The 20121-nt window shown below is 37.8% G+C and overlaps 1 protein-coding gene across 1 annotated transcript; it reads left to right on the top strand.

The window, feature by feature from the left end:
• Positions 1-1200: 1200 nt before the first annotated feature.
• On the top strand, positions 1201-14801 carry LOC104299610 (transmembrane protein 180). The gene is made up of 7 exons (XM_009899791.2): positions 1201-1293; positions 2537-2715; positions 3415-4149; positions 7529-7683; positions 9115-9198; positions 10102-10245; positions 14430-14801. The coding sequence occupies exons 2-7, from the start codon at positions 2563-2565 to the stop codon at positions 14557-14559; spliced, it is 1401 nt and encodes a 466-aa protein (XP_009898093.1). The 5' UTR covers positions 1201-1293; positions 2537-2562; the 3' UTR covers positions 14560-14801.
• The last annotated feature ends 5320 nt before the right edge of the window (positions 14802-20121 follow it).

Below are 20121 nucleotides of genomic sequence, written 5' to 3'. Positions count from 1 at the left end.
AGTTGAATCGCTCCAGAATCCACTTTTCTCTCTTAGACTCACGCTCTAGTTTCTTCGAGCTCTGGGAGAAATGGCAGCAATGCCATTCTGTGTCTCACTGGGTCAAACAGTCTGCTCTTTTTGCTCATCTGTGTTAACACGATGGTAGCCACTAGACATTTCTGAAACTGATTTGCCTTCTGTGAGTCACAAAATGTCAACACCTGTGCTTTAACCTATTCAACATAAAGGCAGAGTATTAAGAAGAGGGAAGGGATACTCATGCATGATTTCATTGTAGTACAATTAAAGAGCACATCTGGGAAAGGAAGTGTGGTACCTCAACTTCTAATTGAACCTGTTTCATACACAAGGTACGGAGCTGGATGTAACAATTAGGGTTAAAAGTTGTGTCAGCTCCTGCCTATTATAATTAGTCATGGCACTAGAAGCCTGTTTACACATGGTTTTTGTTGAAGAAATTTCAGTTTCATCAAATCTTCTGAAACTGAAAGACTTTGCAGGAAGGAATTGAGGGAAATAGGATTTCAGAAACAACTGTTACTTTGCTGGTAGTGTTAGTGTGAAGCGCATTTATTCTTGGTGGTCACGGAATCTGAGAGTCTCTCAATTCTCCACTTGAGAGACCCATGCAGTGGGCTCCAGGAAGAAGCAGATTAAATGTCTGCCTTTCCAAAGCCTTAATAAAGCACTTCATTAAGTGTATTTGTGAAGGCTTGAACTTGCATTTATTTAACAAAAATGGTGACGCTTGTCGATAACGTACTTAATTCAATGACTCGTGCAGTTAGTAATCTCAACTTATTTTTTAAAATAACCATTTCAAATGGCCATCTCTTCAGTAACCTTGCTTTACATGTTGGGTTTCTCACTACAAGTTTGTGAAACCAATCTTGAAACAGACAAGCAAAATTGCGTTACCTGACAATGCAATTGTCTGTAGCTCTCTGAAACACAAACTTGAAAACATATATCACAATCATCCTCCAGTCTCTGAAAACTCAGATTCTGACAAATAAATGTGTTTCAGAAAAAAAAAAATTATTCAAGTTGGGTGTCAGTTTTGGCTTTTTTTTCTTACCTGTAAAGTGAGGTTATCTATTCTGCATGTTGCTTTGTATTGAAGCATCTTAAATATGTACACAAAATGCATCTGTATTTTATTTACTCTGCAGGAGTTCATTTTCTGTGTTGGGGGAGGAAGAGGTGTGTGGAAAACTGCTCTTCCATCATCTGCCTTACCATCTTCCCTCACAACAGCCTGTCTTCAGCCACTTGGTAAACCACAGGAAGGTTGCAAACAGCCTTGGTTTTCATTTCCTGTTTCCTTCATGGTCATTTTTATGAGGAGTTCAGGGAGCTGCTTATAGATCTGCTTAGCAAGCTGAACAAGCAGATATTCAAACAGTATCTTGATGGATATTTGTAAATTGTATTTGGGATAAAATTGTTAATACGCGGAGGAAAAAAGTGTGGGCTGTTGACAAAAAGCAGGTTGTAAAGCTCTGGAGTTAGTGTGCATAGCAAAGCTGAAATTTGAACCAGAAGGATCTCTAAATTTATGAGAGACAACTTCCTTCAAATAGATGTAAAGATTAATAAAGCCTCAGTTAAAAGCAGATCCTTTGGAGAAACAGTTTTATATTGGGCTTGCAAACTCAAGCTGACAGTACCGGCTCTAGGTAGTCACTAGGTAGTTCCCTGGTACTAGCTATTTTCATGGACTAGTTTATACCAAACACTCCTAATTTAATTGCTAGATACATAGAAAAAGTCAGCATCTTAAAAAATTACTGGCTGGAGATCTGTTTGGTATATTAAATGTCTCTTATGTTCTTGGGCTACGTCTCTCTTTATTTGGACATACTTAAAATGTATGTGTGTTACTTGCTAGATTTTACTTGCACGCAGTCTTCTATGCAATTAAAATGTGTAAACTACTAAAAGGCATTTTGATTGTTTTGTGCTCTCTATTCATATTTATTTATTAGGTGAAAGTATTAGTTCCATGGCTTGGTAACAATTAACATTTACAATACGAGGAAGAAACTTGGTACTTGTTTGAAAGAAAGACTCATCTAAATGCATGCTGCATTTGACATTCATAGCAATGGAATATGTGAGGATATGAATTGAGTCATTTCATTCCTACACAGTCCATAATTTTAAAACTATGTAGCTACTAAGAAAAATGTAAAATGCATGCAATTACTTTGAACTCTGCACCAAAATTAACATTTGCAGTAGCAGATTTTTATATTGAATCTGTGCACCAGTTAAGAAGGGTTTCTTCTATTTTTTTTTGTTTATCTATTCCATAGATTTTTAAGAACTGATTATAAATGTCACTGACTTAATGTTTTGCATCTATTCTATCTATTTTAGGCTCAGTATCTTATGACTCAATACAAAAAGAAGTAAGAATGGGGACATCTTCCTCCAAGAATCCATTTCTACACTTTTAAGACAAAGCAAATCTCCGTTTAATTTGGAAAATCATTCTACCAACTGTCGTACTTCTCTTTTGTAACTTGAGGAAGAAGAGAGTTGTACTTGGGGAAGATGAAGTTTGGTTTGGGAGTTCATCCTAATGCTCTGGCATATTCCATGACTACATTAGGTGCTGGAATGATGAACAGTATCTTTAATTTCTACTACGTTAAGCTTTTCTTAAACCGATACAAAATTTCAGAAGCAGCATTTCATCAAGCACAGGTACTGTACAATGGACTGGTTCGATTATCCTGTTGGACTCTGTGTCTCTGTCACCATCACAATGTCATTTGTTTTACTTACAAATTAAATTTTGCATGCATTGCACATAGTTATACAGTAAGATAATTTAAAATGTAGTGAATCCATAAGCAGTTGATGGTGCATGTAAAGCACATCATTTACAGTCTTTAGACAAAATCTCCAAAAATTTAATTGCTGGAGAGATTTTTTTACCTTTGATGGCTTGAAATAATGTTCTGAACTAGCCTCAGCTCCACAGATACGCTTGACATTAGTGCTTTATTATGGACTGTTTAAGTACTTAAATACTGCCTTTATTCTGCAAGTCATTATCCACGTGAGCAACTCCTGTTGTAAATGGTCTCTGGAAAATAATGGGTCAGCTCATGTCTTGAATTACTTGCTGTGAAAATAGTATCTGGGCTTTGCAAGATGAAACCCCAGATAATATAAGCTTCTTGAAAGAGTAAAGTCTTAGTGACAGGGAGTTATTTCATGTGTAGCTGGGCATGTGCCTACTTAGTCATCTTGCTTTTCAAAATTACTATAAACCTCTGAATACCTTTAAAAATCTTGGTCTGGAGTCTGTTTTGACTTGAGAAGCTGTTTGTCTCTATTCTCTGCAGGAAAATCACAGTGATGATGAATTCTGTTGTGTTTCTTACTTGCTTGTCACAGGTTGTGTTTATGATCTGGAATGCCATTAATGATCCCCTTTTTGGGTATATTCAAGATAACTCCAACTTCACATGCTGCTCAAGACGCCAAGTTTCAATTTTATATGGAGCTCCATTGTATGCTTTAGCCTTTTTGCTGCCTTGGTTTCCTTGGAAACATTACGAAGAAGGTGAGTGGCTAAGTGGCCTTCACCTCATTGTTGCCTTATGTGCTTTTGATGGTTTGCTTACGTTTGTGCTCCTGGCTCAGTGCGCGCTCTTCGCAGAAATCTCAACAAGGCATGACAGTAGACTTCAGCTTATTAGATATAACCAAGTAGCAACGTTAATTGGATCCACAAGCATTCTCTTTTGTGGTCTGATATCAGATAACATGGAAAACTTTGCCCGCTTTCAGGCTTTTGCTCTGTTGGTCGCAGCACTAGCAACAGCCTGTATGTGTTACACGGGCAAATACAGTACAAGTCAATATGAGCAGAGAGAAATTTGTACAGAGAAGAGTCAGCTGGAAAACGGTGCTGGAGCTCTTTCCTGGTCCTCAGTAATTTCATTAACCAAACAGATTATGACAGAGAAAAACTTCTTGTTTTTTGTAACGATGAACTTCTTCCAAGTCTTCCACCTAGCCTTCTGCAACAATTTCATGATGATCTTTGCGGATAATCTTATTCCTAAGGATGTCCTTTCTTCCTCAATAAGAAGTATCATGTATGGAGCAAGCTTTATTTGTCCTCAGGTAGGCAGTTACACTTTTTTATTTCAAAGCATGACAGCATGGGTTTCACTAGTTTTCATTAGTCGAAGGTGTCTATTTACATCATTTGGTGAAAGACTGCTGAATCCAGCATAAGCCATTGGCCATCCTGAGGAAGAAATGTGGCTCACCGTTGCCCTGAAAGAAGAAAGTACCTGGCTAACAAAATGAAAGGGTAGAGAGAACAGACAAGTAGGCAGGCTGTCAGAGTATCTGTTCACAAAAAAGGTGAGATGTGAGTCTGCAAGGAGTGAATGGGTTGTATCCTACAGGGTTTATAATACCTAACTATAAAGGAATGAAAAACATGGTCAAGATAAAAAGGTTTTAAATGTGAAATCTACAGAATTCTGAATTACTTTCTCTATGCTTTTGTTTTGTAATATGTGATTAAAGAATAATCTCTTCTTCAGGAAGTTTCTGAGATAAACTGCACAAAAAAACCCAGAAAAATCAGTAGCTATTAAAAGTGTTGTCAAAATATGTGGTATTTCAGTCATGGGAACCAAACAAAACTCTCAGTATCTGCTTTTAGAGAATAATACATTCCCATTTATTTTGTTGTTTGCTGTCTTGGTCAACCACATTTACTGGAGCAGGGAAGTCATTGTGCCCCTGTACTCTGCATTGGTTAGGCCACACCTTGAGTACTGTGTCCAGTTCTGGGCCCCTCAGTTTAAGAAGGACATCGAGACACTTGAACGTGTACAGACAAGGGCAGCGAGGCTGGTGAGAGGCCTTGAGCACAGCCCTATGAGGAGAGGCTGAGGGAGCTGGGACTGTTTAGCCTGGAGAAGAGGAGGCTCAGGGGTGACCTCATTGCCCTCTACAACTACCTGAAAGGTGGTTGTAGCCTGGAAGTGGTTGGTCTCTTCTCTCTAGCAACCAGCACCAGAACAAGAGGACACAGTCTCAAGCTGCACCAGGGGAGGTTTAGACTCGAGGTGAGGAGAAAGTTCTTCACCGAGCGAGTCGTTCGTCATTGGAATGGGCTGCCCAGGGAGGTGGTGGAGTCACCATCCCTGGAGGTGTGCAAGAGGAGATTGGATGTGGCACTTGGTGCCATGGTCTAGTCATGAGGTCTGTGGTGACAGGTTGGACTCAATGATCCTTGAGGTCTCTTCCAGCCTTAGTGATACTGTGATACTGGGTAGAGAGATAGACACTTTCAAGATCCCAGTCAGGAATGGGGGAGAAGTAATGAACTGAAAAAGAAGAGATCCCAAATGAGTAATGGGGGCTGGGGGGTGGGGAAGTGTCCCACAGAATATCAGTACAATTATTTACATGGAATAAAAATGTATCCTGTTCATTCCCTTTTAAGACTTTCTCTGCATTTACTTGTTGGATGATAAAATTCAGGATATTCTTAGTATTCTGACTTGCATCACAGGTGCTGATAGTGTTCAGAATTTCTGAAAATCAGGCTGTTACACTCATCAAGTTGTAATGGTTTTCAATAAGTAATATGTAAAACAAGATAAATGAAAGTGCAACTGGAATTCACAGCTCAATTTCAGTTCCGTTTTGGCCTTTGCATATATAATACACAAATCCCAAACATACCTTCTATGTCCCATAACTCCTAAATAGCTCTTATTTCAACTTTTATCCTTACCACAGGCTATATTTTTTCCCTGTAACTCAGTTAGCTGGTGAACTTGGGAAATAAATCCAGACACTAGAAAAGTTAGGAAAGCTTAAATAATTTTACACTCAACATATAGCAATCACTTGTGTTGATTCAAATCAGCGTGACAGTGTGAGATGAACAGTCTTTCAGAGACGCATCTTGCTCTGCTCCCCAGAGACTCTTTGTCTGGAAGGTCACTGAACCGTAGAGAGTTTGCTGTGACCTTATTTTTCTCAGGTTTTGTCCCTCTGAGCTCAAGATATAATAAGAGAATTCTCTGGTGGCAATGTCCTGAACTTCACTAACTGGGAAGGCACCCTACTCGTGTAAAATAAAGCCCCTTCTTACGAGCTGTGCTTGAGTAGCCTGTGCTAAACTAGATTCAGCTGCTGCCTTACATTCCTTTTAGTAGTGGGTATGAGGAATAAAAGCTGCTTACAAGGAAAATCTTGTTGCTGATACATAAGCAAACAAGCTTACATTCACTTCATTTATTTATTTATTTATTTAAATTAGAAATCAGTTTGAGAAACATGCAGGTAATAAGGAATTTTTGAAGTCATAACTACTCCTGAGACAGAGTTATTTCTCAATTATAGGGAGACAAGGTCATGTTTTTTTTACAATGGCAGACATTACATAATGCCTTGCCATTCCTAGTGGAAGCACTTAGCTCCAAAAGACCTGAAAATAGCCAAGGGAGGAGAATACTTACAATCAGATTTTTTCCTCTATCAACTTTCCACATTTGTTTTACTTCCCTGATCATTGGTTTAAGTAGAAAACTTGAGTTTGTTTAAAGGAGCAAGTCTTTGATGGTAGCATCCCAGTTTTACTTGTTATGTTAAAACATTTAAATGTGGGAACAAATGTACAAAGAGACTTCTTCATCTGAATATTACACTGCTCATCTCTGTAACGCACAAGAAAGGAGCAAATGTGTACGCAGAGTTTGTGAGTATTTTTTGAAGCCCACATACATGTAAATGGTGACTCAGGATCATGTAACAAAAAGAACATAATGCATTACAAAATGTCCTGTTGAAAGTGAAGTGAGGAACTATATAGAAGAGTTTACACCTTGCTTACACTAGAATCAGCACTTAATACCATTTTCATGAGTTTGCTTCTTGCATGGACTGCTGCTTGTTGAGATTGGTGGAATTAAAGTGCAGCCATACACATTGCCCACTGGCATCTGCCTTTCTCTACTTGCTGGTAATGTCTCTTCATTTGCTTAGATCAGCAGCCTTGGTGAGCTTGCTTTATCAGCTTAATAGTCATGCTTAATTTCTGTAAATGTCAGTGAAAAGAGTAATATTAATGAAAAACCAATTATTGAAAATATCTTTGATCAGCAGTTAAAATTCTAATGGCAAGACAGTTAAAATACTGCATAGTTAATTCTCTAAGGGATGTCAAACCTAAGATTGTGAACATGAAATAGTAGTCAGGCAATGTGGGAAAGTGTTCTCCTCAGGATGTAGTAGTTCTGAGCTGGCTGGGTTTGAGTGAAAGGATATAGTTCTTACCTGATAGGGGTTGTATGGAATGAGACAATAGATAGCTCTCTCTGTGCAAAGTCTGTGATTTTATTTGGGTTGAACTTTTTAGAAAGCATTAGTTGTTGTTTTTTTCTTTAATGGCTAGTTTGTCTGCTCTGTGCTTTATAGCTTTCCTAAGGTACTACATCTTTTCAATATATATGTGTGTTTGTTACCTTCCCAGTGCCTTGTTCTTCTCAGTCACTCTTCGTTGAAGAAGTTTGGTTATTACAGAATCATCTTGTTTTCATTTTACTTGGAAGGAGTAGCTGCTGCTGTCATGTTTGTTCTAGGGCCAGAACACTATTATCTGTTGGCATTTTATCTCACAACAAACATGTAAGTAAATACACTTCCCTATTCATAATTCTAACAGAATGGACACTTGTTTTTAATAGCATAAAGATTTTGCTACTACTTTTGTAGTTTTTTTTTCTTCTGATTGATTTGTTAGAGAAGTTGAAACTCAAGTTAACAGCTTCTTTCAGATTTGGTTTTATTCTCTTCAGTTTTTAATTTGTTTAAAAAACCAAACAAAACAACCCAAACATGCCAAAAGCCCCAAACCAGTAATTAAGGTTTGCAGCCACTTGCCCCCTGCTTTAACATGAGTTTCAAAAGAAGCAGAATCTCTTCTCATCCACACGAGATCTCAGTAGAGCAGCTCTTCAGAGACTGTTTGCTGGGAAAGCTCAGGCCTCATTTTGCGTTGCATGAACACTTGTGTGCTGGACTGCAAAACAAAATATCCCTAAGTCAGGATAACCAATACTGAATCACATTCTCAGGGGTCCTGGGTAAATAGGATGCCAAGAAGTAGTGTTTTTACAGAAGTAGTATATTAAGATACATGAAAAACCTCAATTTAAAATAAAGACCTGTTTGTATCAGAATATTCATACAGCAGTTCATTTTTATTTCTTCATTCTCTGTTTCATTGTTTCCTTTCTACATGTTCTTTACTACTGTTCTTTTCTTCATCTTCTTCTTTCTTCCCTATTTTCATTCTTATTTTCAGTATTTCAGTCATGGGCTACTGTAACACTGAATTGTGTGAACAATAAATTGAATTTCATTACCTGCATATATTAAATGATGAAGCTACATTTTGATTTCCCCAGGAAAAAATTCTAAGGTACCTAAAGACTGTGTGTTTAATGTGATAGCCTCTTGTAAGTAAAAGCTAATCATTCCCAAAACTTAATAGAACATAGAAATCATAATACTTACCATTTCACTTAGCAGTTCGTGAAGAGTCAGCTTTATGTGTGTCTATTTAAATGCATATATATGTATATATATAAAGTAAATACATATATAGGAATGCATATAAAGTCTTTTAGTATTCTAATTCTCCCATTTTGAAGACAGTCTTCTGTGTAGTCTTACCAGTACTGCTCATGTCCTTTTCAGATTCCAAGAGGAAATGTTCAGTTTCTTTTTCTTCTGAGGTGTTTCTTTTCTCCATGTCATTGTAAATGATATTTTCTGACAATCTCAAGCAAATATTTATGACCTTTTGCACCAGTGTCCAGGAAAAAAACCCACACCCATCTTTTAGGTTTGCATATCAATTTGTAATTATCAAATACGAACAGATCTGAAAATGCTGTTCAAACAGATACATCACCATCTTTAAAGAACATCTTAGCTTTGTGTGTTTGCAGACATATCACTGTTGGGATGTATTTATTAGAATGTCAGTTACCATTTCATTATGAAAGTGTATATAGGAACTATGAGCATCTAAAATATATTGTCTTTCTTTAGGGTAATTGTCCAAGCTTCATTTAGTTTGTTCAATTTGCCTTTGGCAGATATTGTTGATGCAGATTTGACAAAGCACAAGCGGAGGTACGTCAGTAACTTTTTCTTTAAAGATGCTGTTTGCCATGCTACTCTTTTGTGAGTTAGATTATGCCAAAGGAAAGACAATAAATGATCTTGGATCCTTGACACACAGTGCTTTTTTGTAAGAGCAATTCAGCATAAAATAAGAACTTGAATGAAGTTTTCCCCTCTTATGTCACTACAGTAATTAAAACAGATTATTAAGTAGTTTTAATTATGCTATAGTGGAAACCAAGGCCTTCAGTTTTCTGTAGTTTTATTTTTGTTAGCTTGAAATGAGTTTATTTTGTAGCCATATACATCCATCGTTATTTAGAGCATTTTCTGAATGTGGTCTTTGTAACACAGAAAAGGCAAAGAAAGGGTAGAAAGTTTTGCCTATGCTACTCAGAGTGCAAATTTCAAAGTCTAACCAGTTGCTTTTATCTCTCTGAAATAAAAATTGATAAAACCTGCTGTGACACAACATATTGGGGTTTTATCAAGGTGCAGATAAATTCCTTTCAGTTCTGTTGGTGTTTATGAAGTACAGATTGAGCCATTGCTTTCATGAAGAAAAAAAAATTACCTCCCTTTCTGGCCATATGCATGTAAAGTCTTAAGTTGTAATTAATTCTCCTTGCACTGTTCAGTGTAAATTCCCTTCAGTAGTTACTCAACGTGCACAAAGTTGAACTTGAATACAAGTTATTTCAGAGTTGGAGCCAAGCTGTGTGTCTACCCCAAAGATTTATTACCTTTTTTTTGCCCCCCAAGATATTTGAATGTCATTATGATAACTGTTACAATGTGTGAACTATAGAAAGCTATTGCATACTAACAGAATCTTTAACATCACTATTGCAATAATTTACTTACTAGTTTCTGGTTTGCATTCATTTTTATATCCCCCCCTAAATGTTTTAGATCACCCCTTTCCTCTATGGTTTTTGGTACCAATGCCTTATTTACCAAGCCTGCCCAGTCTTTGGCTCCAATGCTTGTGGTTACAATACTAAATCAATTTGGATATGAGAACTTGAAGAATAAAGTTGCTCAACCTGATCTGAGGTGAGTTCAAAAGGGGTACTTCAAATCATAGAAATAAACATGAAATAAATCCTGACACATAAAAGGCAAAATAATCTACAATTACTTTGCATCAACTGCATTTCCAAAATGAGGGCTTTAAGACTGTTTTCCAGTTGTTTTTTTATCTGTGTAGAAATATTTTAGAATAACAAGTTGCTTATTAAACAAAACACATAAGGATATCTACCCACTTACTGAAAACTAAGGATGCATTTCAGTAGCTGACCATCTCCTGTTCTACTGGGGAAAAAGTAAGTTTGAAGCTGCCTAATGCCACATATTAAGAGAAATTTTATCCTGGCATCTGTTTTATCTCATAAATGTACTTCCTTAAATATATAATTCTAACATGGTTGGATTTAAGATACAGTTTTGTTTGAGACAAAGCAGTATAATCACTGGAGGGAGGAAATTTGCATCAGGTAGGTGTCATTTTGCCTTCAAAACTGCTTACCATTCTGATGCCGATGATTTCATTGCAGGCCCTGGAGACCTTAGTACACAATGTGAAGTTGTGGTTGCTAGTTAGCACATGGGAAACATGTGGACTTACATAAAACCCAATTAACAGGGAGTCAGTGCACTGATAGGCCACTTATTTATAACCAACAGGAGGAAGTGGCAACATAAGGAATAACTGAAGTCAAGACTAAAAGACTAAATCCTGATTAGGATTTGAGAGAACATCAATATCCTGAGAATTACACAGATCACCTAAGTTTTGAGTAGAAACCTTACAAAATGCATAGAAGACAATAGTGTGTGAACTTTTGAGGTCTGTTGATGTGTCACCTAAGGCTAGGAGAATGTTTTGTGTTTGAGGAATTTCCTAAAATAAATGCATGAGGAAAAGAATGACATAAAAGGACAGTAGGTGCTCTTCAGAAGACCATCCTAGCACAAAGAAAGAAGGCTTAGTTTTGAAGCTGTGTGTGTTGACAGTTAATTTTACTGTAATGCATTCTGTAGATAGCCAGCCACTGAGAATGATGTGAAGAGGACATAAACATCATCATTCTGTCAAATAAGATGAGTGTGTTTTAGCAAAAGAGTGGTAGGTTGAATTGGATGTGGATATGAGAGGGCTGAATAGATTTATCTTGATGATTCAGAGAAATTCATATTTGAAACAAAAACTGCAGTTCTGATCCCTTTCAATCAGAGAAATGATCCCTTTGGGGATGGACTTTAAATCACAGTAGTTTTAAAATTCCACACCCCCCGTAGTAAGTAGCCTCTGGTCTATATCAATAAAAAATGTATTGTATACTGAACTGAAATACTTTGAATGCTCAATCTCTAAACCCTCTATTTCCACTTGAGTCATGAGGAAATTTGATTTGTTTTGCTAGGGCAAGGAACAGCACAAAGGTACAAAGCTGAGATCAGTTCATCAAAGAACATTTGCAATATACTATATATTTCTCTTGCCTATCCCTTCAAATACTTACTTCTGTCTCACTGTGATTTCTTTAGTCACAGTGATTGGTTCCTTAGGAGCAATCCACTGTCTCTTGCTTTTGCCTGTGGCATCATAACTCTGAAGCTTGACTTCTGCTATGAACAGGGTATCTCTCTTCCTGGAGTTGTCTTGCTTTTTGGGGTGACCTATTTCCCGTATGAGGTTAGCCTATGCACTGTACACAATTCCATATGTGTTACACATGACTATGTATACATTAGTAAACACATTATACCACATTGTTTGGGAATGTGGTCACTACAGATCAGTTAGGCATTTCATAGTGGAAGTTAGCTTAAGTATTTTTAAATACCCTTAAAATTTGAGCAATAGCTAGCAGAAAGGCTTGGTCCTGTTTTGTTGTTGGTTGGTTTTTTTTTCCCCCCCTCTTTTAGTCCATCATCTCAGCAAAGCATTACCTGTCTCATATAGCTCGGCTTGGGGTTTTGTGTGTGTGTGTGAGTCTGTGTTTTGGGCTGGTTTGGTTTTTGTTGGTTTTAGTTTGTTGGTGGCGGGTTGGGTTTTTTTTTTGCCATGATAAAGATACCCAGCTCAAAGCCTCCCTCTTCTGGAGAGCCACCGCAACTACAGCTGACTGACTTTGGAACGGCTTTTCAAGTTCGTTCTTCAGAATGAAGTTATTTGACAGCAACCCTTCATTATTTATTGAAGGCACTTTAATCAGTTAATGCTTTCGCTTTCATACTGAATTACTGCACTACATCAAATTCTATTCAGGACTCTGTTGGGGCTGTTCAGTGAAAGACTGCATGTTTTATTCCTGTGTGTGCAAAAAATGCAGGCATGGAAATTTCTGAAGTTCAGCTGTTATAATGATGACATCTGAGCTCTGCTCTTGATTTATCCCAGTCCCTTAATGAAACCTTTTGCCATTCCTTGTTCTGTGTACTGTAGGTATTTTTCATAATTCCTGCAGTAGCTCAAAGTTTTACAGCACACCAGGTAATACTGTTGTCTTAAACCAATATTGTTCCAGTGAAGCCAAATGAGGATTGTACCAGCATGAGTGATTTGTCATACATTCTTTCTTTTGTTGTCCTTCCTGAAGCCTATGTACAGACAAAATAATTTCAGCCCTGAAAACTGTGATACTCTTCAGTGTGCAGGACAGGCCAAGTACAAGCCCCAACATCCTGTTAACTGTATCTTAGTCTTGTTTTCATCCTTTGATAAGTAAGCAATTTGTCCGTGGCTTCCCTGCTGACACTGTTCATACAGTTAACTCTTGGCAGTTCTGATGGTGTGCATGATGTAGACCCTTGTTTACTTGTAGGTGAAGTGGAATTGAATACAGGCCAGTAAACAACATACCAATGGTAAAACATTGTTGCTGTCAATAAACATCAGCTGTGGTCCAGTGACCTGCTAGTGAACACTTCCCCTCTTAAGTGCAATTGCCCAAGTGATGAAGTAATTCACTTGGAAACCTGTGCTTTTTTATTTTCTGGTGCAGCATTAGCATGTACATGACTTGAGATAAACTGTGGTCATTGTGTGAGTCTGTGTACCTAATAAGGAATACATCTGGGCTATATTGGAGGTTGCAGGTATTTTTTCTGTTAAATGCAGTGAGACATGAGTTGATTCTCTTTTGATTCAGATAAAATCTTAGGTTTTATTCTAAAGCCTGCTCAAGTTAATGAGAGGGTTTTTTTCCCACAGATTCAGGGGGTTTGAATCATATCCATAGCTGTTTTGTGACTCTCCTATCTCATCCTTGAGTGCTAAAGGAAAAAATACAGAAAATAACATAAACTGCCTCATGGAGAGAAAGTTCAGCTTGAGTTGACTTTCCTGATATTTAGGTAATTAGAATCCAATAATTAACAGAATGCCAGTAGATAATGATTCCAGCTACTAGAGGAATGCATAAACGTATGCTTTGAGCTGTCAGAAACCATACTGTTCATAAAATGGAACTCATTTAACTCCTCTGTTTTCTTTTTTGAGTCATACTTGTTGATGCTTTTCTCTCTTACTCCTCGGGGAAGATTTAGATGAGGAAATACCACGCACCATTGTGATCGATGAGAATGAGCATTAATTTCACATGCATTCTTTTTATGGTTTATATTATCTTGTAATAATTTCTTTTCAACCAATATGAAATGAGGGCTTGATATATCACACAGCCCTTTGCACCATATCTGAATTTTGTGCAATAATGATGACTTCCATCTAGCACCCAGCAACTCCCAACAGCACACTAGTGGATAGCTAGTAGCAGATTTTTAGATTGATCAAAATAATTTCTCATGAGAATGTTTGCTTGTAGTTTCTGCTTTTGTTCCTCTTCCAGATTTTTCAGGCCTACTAAACCTTTTCAGATGCTCTGTTCTATAATTGAATTGTATTGCTTAAATTGATTTCTGCATTACATAATGCAGATGTGTACTAAAGTAGTGAACAGGATTTCTTAGATTGACTACAGTGTATTAACTTTGTAATTGGCTAATTTCCTCCCAGCTATTACAAAAGGAAAATACATATTTGTATGTGGAATTGGACAACAAAAATGAAGTACATTTGCTAGATGAGATATTTATATTTTTCTTTAGAATTGCTTGTGCACAGTAACATGTACATGTGTATATGAGTGCTTTTAAAAGATTGGTTGTGAGTTGACCATGAAAGTTAACCACCTTCATCATGAAAGCTGTGTTTTTATCTTCTTCACCAGTTTGTTTGTAGGTCTTCATGATGCCATGTTCTATTTGATCTGCCTGGTTCCACTTTGCATTGCAGTCATACAGATCCTGGCATGGACTCCCTTTTCAATCCAGAACAGTCATCTGACAGCTGTGCACTAAATATGTAACAGCTGGTGAGCAAACCTGCTGAACTGTACCACAGAACAGTTCCTATGTTTTAAAGTGAAAAAGCAGAACTGGACTGTTAGACCAAGCACAGTCTGAGCCATTTCAACGAAGCTGCGTTCTTCAGTCTCTGTAGACTATGACACAGATCACACTCAGCCTTAATGCTGAGCCTACACAGACTTCAGTTGTTTGCCTTGAACAGGCTTTATTCTTCATTACTAAATAAAATAATTTCTGGTATATACTGATTACTGCTATCTTCTTTGAAGAATGGATATGGGGGAATTCCAACCCAGCACCTGGCATTCAAAGGAACGGTGTTTTCTTCAGCTTACTGAAAGATGGTGGATTACTTTTGCCATTCTGATAAAACGGCAGATCTCTGAAGTTCATCTGGAAGAGCCTGCTGGACATCCCTCATGGATGGCAGGGAGATGAAGTGAAAAATTTAGTTGGTGTTTAGCTGAACAATATCAAGACATATCTGACAGCTACCACAGGAAGAGCCAGGAGTAATTAACTACCCTCTAAAAGTCTCTGTAAGGCTAAAGAAGAAAAATGTTTCAAAGCTGTTCAAAATAAAGTGTTGCTGGATATGGACAAAAGCTGCATGTGTCCTCACTGGCTTTCCAATGTCTCTAGTTGGTGGTAGGTAGATACAGTTTTCTGGCATTAAAAGGAAAAATTAGTTAGTACTTCATTGTGGTAAGACAAGTGTTTAGTTAGTTGGACAAATCTAAGCACACACTATTGAATCAAACTCTACCTTGCTTAGTAGGGTTGCATTGGTGAAGTCATTTGGTGTGCTGAGAGCTGAAGTTAGTTCCTGATTAATTCTTAGCAAAATCTTTTCACTCAAGCTTTTAAATGGATCCTATATTATTTTTTTTCCTGACAAAATAGCAGAAATATTAAATCTTTTATTTACATGCAACAAGTTGCAGTGATAAGCTATGTTAGCATGTTTACAGTACTCCCCTTTAACAAATACTCTTTTCCTCCAGTATATCCAGCATGTCATTATGTAATGATAGATCGCTGATGTGTAATATAATCACTGCATTTTTGTTCTTATAATCTTAGAAGCACCTTTCTTTCAGAGTGCCAGTCACTTGATAGTACAAGAAGATGGATCATAAGTATCTCCATTTTAACGTGGTGAGCAAGCTCATTTCTAAGGCTCTACATGTATGGGTAACCTGGGAAAGAAAGGAGTGTAAGAAGTTGCCCTGCATTTCGGTGGGCCCTAGCATAATTTAATGAAGAGGTCTGAGATTTGAAATACCAATGTTGAAAAAAATAGTCTTTTTGCCTCTGTCTTTTAAGTTAGCAGAGAAAAAATAACATTGTTCCTTTGCCTTTTTTGAAGGACAAAACGCTCTCAAAAGTGATGAGTGAAAGTGTTGGATAGAGTTGTTAAACGTCTAGAAATCCAAATGAACCCTTTGAGAGGAATATGAAGACTTATGTCAAAAGGTAAGAAGCCAGAAGTGTGATGAAGTTTTAAGTTGTGTTATCTGCTTTTTTATCTCTGTTTTGTCAGAGAGATCATTATTCATTTGCATTGTACATGCTAATAGCATTAAGTACACATAATAGTGTCACTTGTATTTACACATTTCTAAAGAGTATTTACACAAATAGCAGTGTGTTTAGATTCTGAATTTTAAAAGATTTACTGCATTGTGTGTATGAATTGTGTGCCTGAAAAGCAGAAGAGCAAAAGCTAAAGGGCAAAAAATCTAAAGGAATTTAAGTTAACATAATCTTTAATTCATTGCATGAAAGTTTTCTCCCTGACAGTTTCTTTTAAATGGTTACAAATAGCTTAAAATAGTTTTATTTTTTTCTTTACTGTGGCTGTATTTCCTAAATTTCATGTGTTCATCCTGTCCTCATAGATTAAATGAAAATGTTAGTACTTCACAAATCGGGTTTCTTATATGACTGAGTTTGTTACTTAATAATCTAATATTAGAACAGCTGGAAGATTACTGTGCTGGACAACAGGAAACCTAGTAGGTAGTTTTAAGAGTTAAAATTCTTTGAAATTATCAGAATTTTTTTTTTCTTCTGGAAAATGTTCAGTAAAAATACCATTTTATTTGCAAAATGAGAAGGCAGTAAGGAGTGATATGACTGCAGGCACAGTTTGAACAGCCTCTAGAAATGCTGCATCTTTAGAATTCAGAAAGGAAAAGTAAACAGTCAAAAGATGTCTAAGCAAGACAGCCTCAAGATATGAGAGGTTAACTGTGGAGAATAAATTAGTTTGGAAAACAAATCTGTGACATAAAATACAAAGCATTTAATATGTAAAATATTAATAGTGCTGCACATTTATTATTTATTATTTTCCCATTTGTCTGTTCCATTTCTCGTGCATAAGGGTGGGGGGAAAAGAGTCTCTCATCACACCAATAGTCAAAGCAAAAAGAGAGCTGGAAAACTGCTGTAAATTCAGGTGGTAATCTTAGTACAAGAATATTGTTGGCAGTCTGTGATGATTGACATTGCTTATTCTCCGTTTCTCTGTCACCTACTAAACTTTGTTATCCTCTGCTAAACCTACATGATTGGTTTTGGCCATGAATCGAGTAAAGGATGATCAAAGGCAAAAGTTCAGTGTCTTGCAACAGCTGGTTTGGCTGCTTTCTCTCCTTGTTAGCTAACAGTATCTGAGCCTGGAGTCCTGCTGCTGGAAAAATGCCCTCATTTAATCTTGATAATTTAAGAGTGGCTAAAATGGTCTCCTGACTGATAAAGAGGGTTTAAGTGTATATAATATAAAATATGAAATTATGTGATAACTTCAGAGTACAAGAAACCTGATGCTTGAATCCCATTCTTGGTCTCTATACATTCTGTGAATTTAGATCTTAATACACTGAATGAATTGTATTTATAGAAAATCAATAGGTAAAAAGTGTCTGCTAGATTTGAAAGGATGCTATCCAATAGACACTGAAGAATGTTAGTCTAATATAGCAGTAATATAATACAGGGTTAGTAATAGAGAGAAAGCATTGAATAAATGACAGCAAAGCATTTTAAGTAGAAAAACCGATTTACATCTTGCAGAGCTTACAGGCCTGCCTCTGTTCTCATCTTGTACAAAATTACCTCCCCAGTCTCCTGCTGTGCTGACTTTGGAACTGCTTAGTAATTTATGAAGGTACTATGTTGACGTGGCTAGTAGGATGTTTACATTTGAATACAGTTGTACAGCTTAATGGGTGCTGTCAGGAAAGGCAATCGGGAACGGGAAGAAACAGTTAAGATAAGTCACAAATACTTCTGAGCTCTTTCTTACCGAATTAAACCAGCTGAGGAAAAGGCTTGGTAGTACAGTAGTACGTACAGTCAAAAGAGAATTCTAGCTGGGTTTGTAAAGGAACATACAGCGGATACTGGAGGAGTTGTCTTAGAGAGCTGGACCAGCCCACAGCTGGGCTTCCTGGGTTACCTTTAGGGGAAAGGATTTTAGCTAGGTATCTATATTAATCTTAAAGACTTCTTTCTGGTAATCACCTTTTTACTACTGTTTAAATAATAAAAATGAAAGTTGTTTTATTGCTGTACTCGACTGGGGAAAGTCAGAATATGTGAGCCCTGCTCCAGAACCCCAGGCTGCTTGTGATCACCACAAAGCAAATATAGGCTGTTAAAATCCTCAGGTATGTTTTGGACCTTTTGGCCTCTAGATTTTCAATTGATTATAGAAATTTTCCATAAAGAGAAAGAAGAAATACTATCTAAATAGTTGAGGAGAAAGCAGGGGGAAAAGAGTTATATCCTCTTCCAGCACACAAATTCCTGAGAACAACGTATGCATACACTTACACAACAAATAGTTTTCTGAGATTGTCCAGAAATTGGTTACAATCCCACCAGCCTATATGCAAATTACAATACATCAAAATGACTACCTACATCTGCATGGATAGTGTGTTCTTTACAGCCTGTCAAGAGAAAAATCTGCTTAGTATACGACGACTACAGCAGAATATTAATGACAAATGCAATACTGGGCAGGAACTCTGAAAAACCTCATTAAAATGTCTCCAGGTTGTATACTAACAATGCAAAGACAAAAGCTGGCCTATTCATTATTTTATTTGGCATGCAATTCATTAGCTGTGTCTTACATGTGAGGAAAGCAAGACCTGTTTCCCTGTGAACAATGTGTAACTAACCTGAAGCAATTGGCTTACACGTTGTGAGCAGGTGTCTGTTTTAAAAGCAGCAAATTCACCTTTTGTCATTTTGGATTTTGATTATAATGTTGGTTTAGTCCTGGAGGGAGGAGGGTAGGGGGAAAGGGTAATGTATCTTTGCAAACCAGAACATGCATAGAAAGAAGAGTCCTAATCCCAAACCAAATAAAAATAGACTAAAAAGGCATCTTAGCCCATCTGAAAAAATCTTCATGTGGAAAACTGTCTAAAGCTCTTATGTCAAAAACTTTCCTCAAGGAGGTTAAACATCAGTGAGTATTAACTGAACAGAAAATTCCTCTGGCAATATTCTGTTGTTCCTCTGGTTTTGCTGATTTCCTAAGATAAGCAAGGTTGGATGTGATAAATGTATGATCAGAAGATCTTCCAGGTAGAAGCCAGGATCCTGTGGTGGTCTGACTTCTAGTGTCATCATTACTGAGAAATTAAGGGGTTAGACTCCAGCCTTTCAAATCTGATCAAAAGGAAAGGTTTTAGTTATTGGGGGGGTGGGGGGTGGGGTTGGGTTAGGTAATAGCACCACCTCCATGCTTACTGACCCCAGATGTCTGTGTACTTGAAAAACATAGCTAACTGGAACAGCACACAGCAGCTAAGCGCTACTTCCACCTTACAGCATTCAAGAGGAGGCTCAGAAGAGACCTTATTGCTGTCTACAACTACCTGAAGGGAAGTTGTAGCCAGGTGGGGGTTGGTCTCTTCTCCCAGGCAACCAGCATCAGAACAAGAGGACACAGTCTCAAGCTGTGCCAGGGGAGGTTTAGGCTGGATGTTAGGAAGAAGTTACTCTCAGAAGGAGTGATTCACCATTGGAATGGGCTGCCCAGGGAGGTGGTGGAGTCACCATCACTGTGTTTGAGACTGGATGAGGCACTTGATGCCATGGTTTAGTTGATTAGGTGGTGTTGGATGATGGGTTGGACTTGATGATCTTGAAGATCTTTTCCAGCCTGGTTAATTCTAATCTATTCATTCACAGTGCTAGCAGCCAAGAAAATAGTGAACTGGCGAACTCCTCACAACGTTTTGAACCATAACGACAGGTACAAATTCCTGGGAGGTTCTCTGAACTGATATTCATCTGAACCGCCAAGGCAGCGTACGAGGCATGGCACGAAGGACTACTGGCGCACAGAGGTGCGGTAGCCTTTCAGCCCCGCGGCCCCGAGTGTCTCCCGCCCAAAGCAGCCTGCGCACGCGCAGCCGGGGTGACAGGGCGGCGCCAAGCACGTGCGCGCCTGAGGGAGCCGGCGCGAGCCCCTGTGAGGGGGTCGCTGCCTGCCCGCCCGCTGCGGCCGCCGGTGACTGGAGCTGG

This window comes from Dryobates pubescens, chromosome 4 (assembly GCF_014839835.1).
Source record: "Dryobates pubescens isolate bDryPub1 chromosome 4, bDryPub1.pri, whole genome shotgun sequence".
Classification (NCBI taxonomy): Eukaryota; Metazoa; Chordata; class Aves; order Piciformes; family Picidae; genus Dryobates; species Dryobates pubescens.
This window is presented reverse-complemented; position numbering and strand designations above follow the sequence as displayed.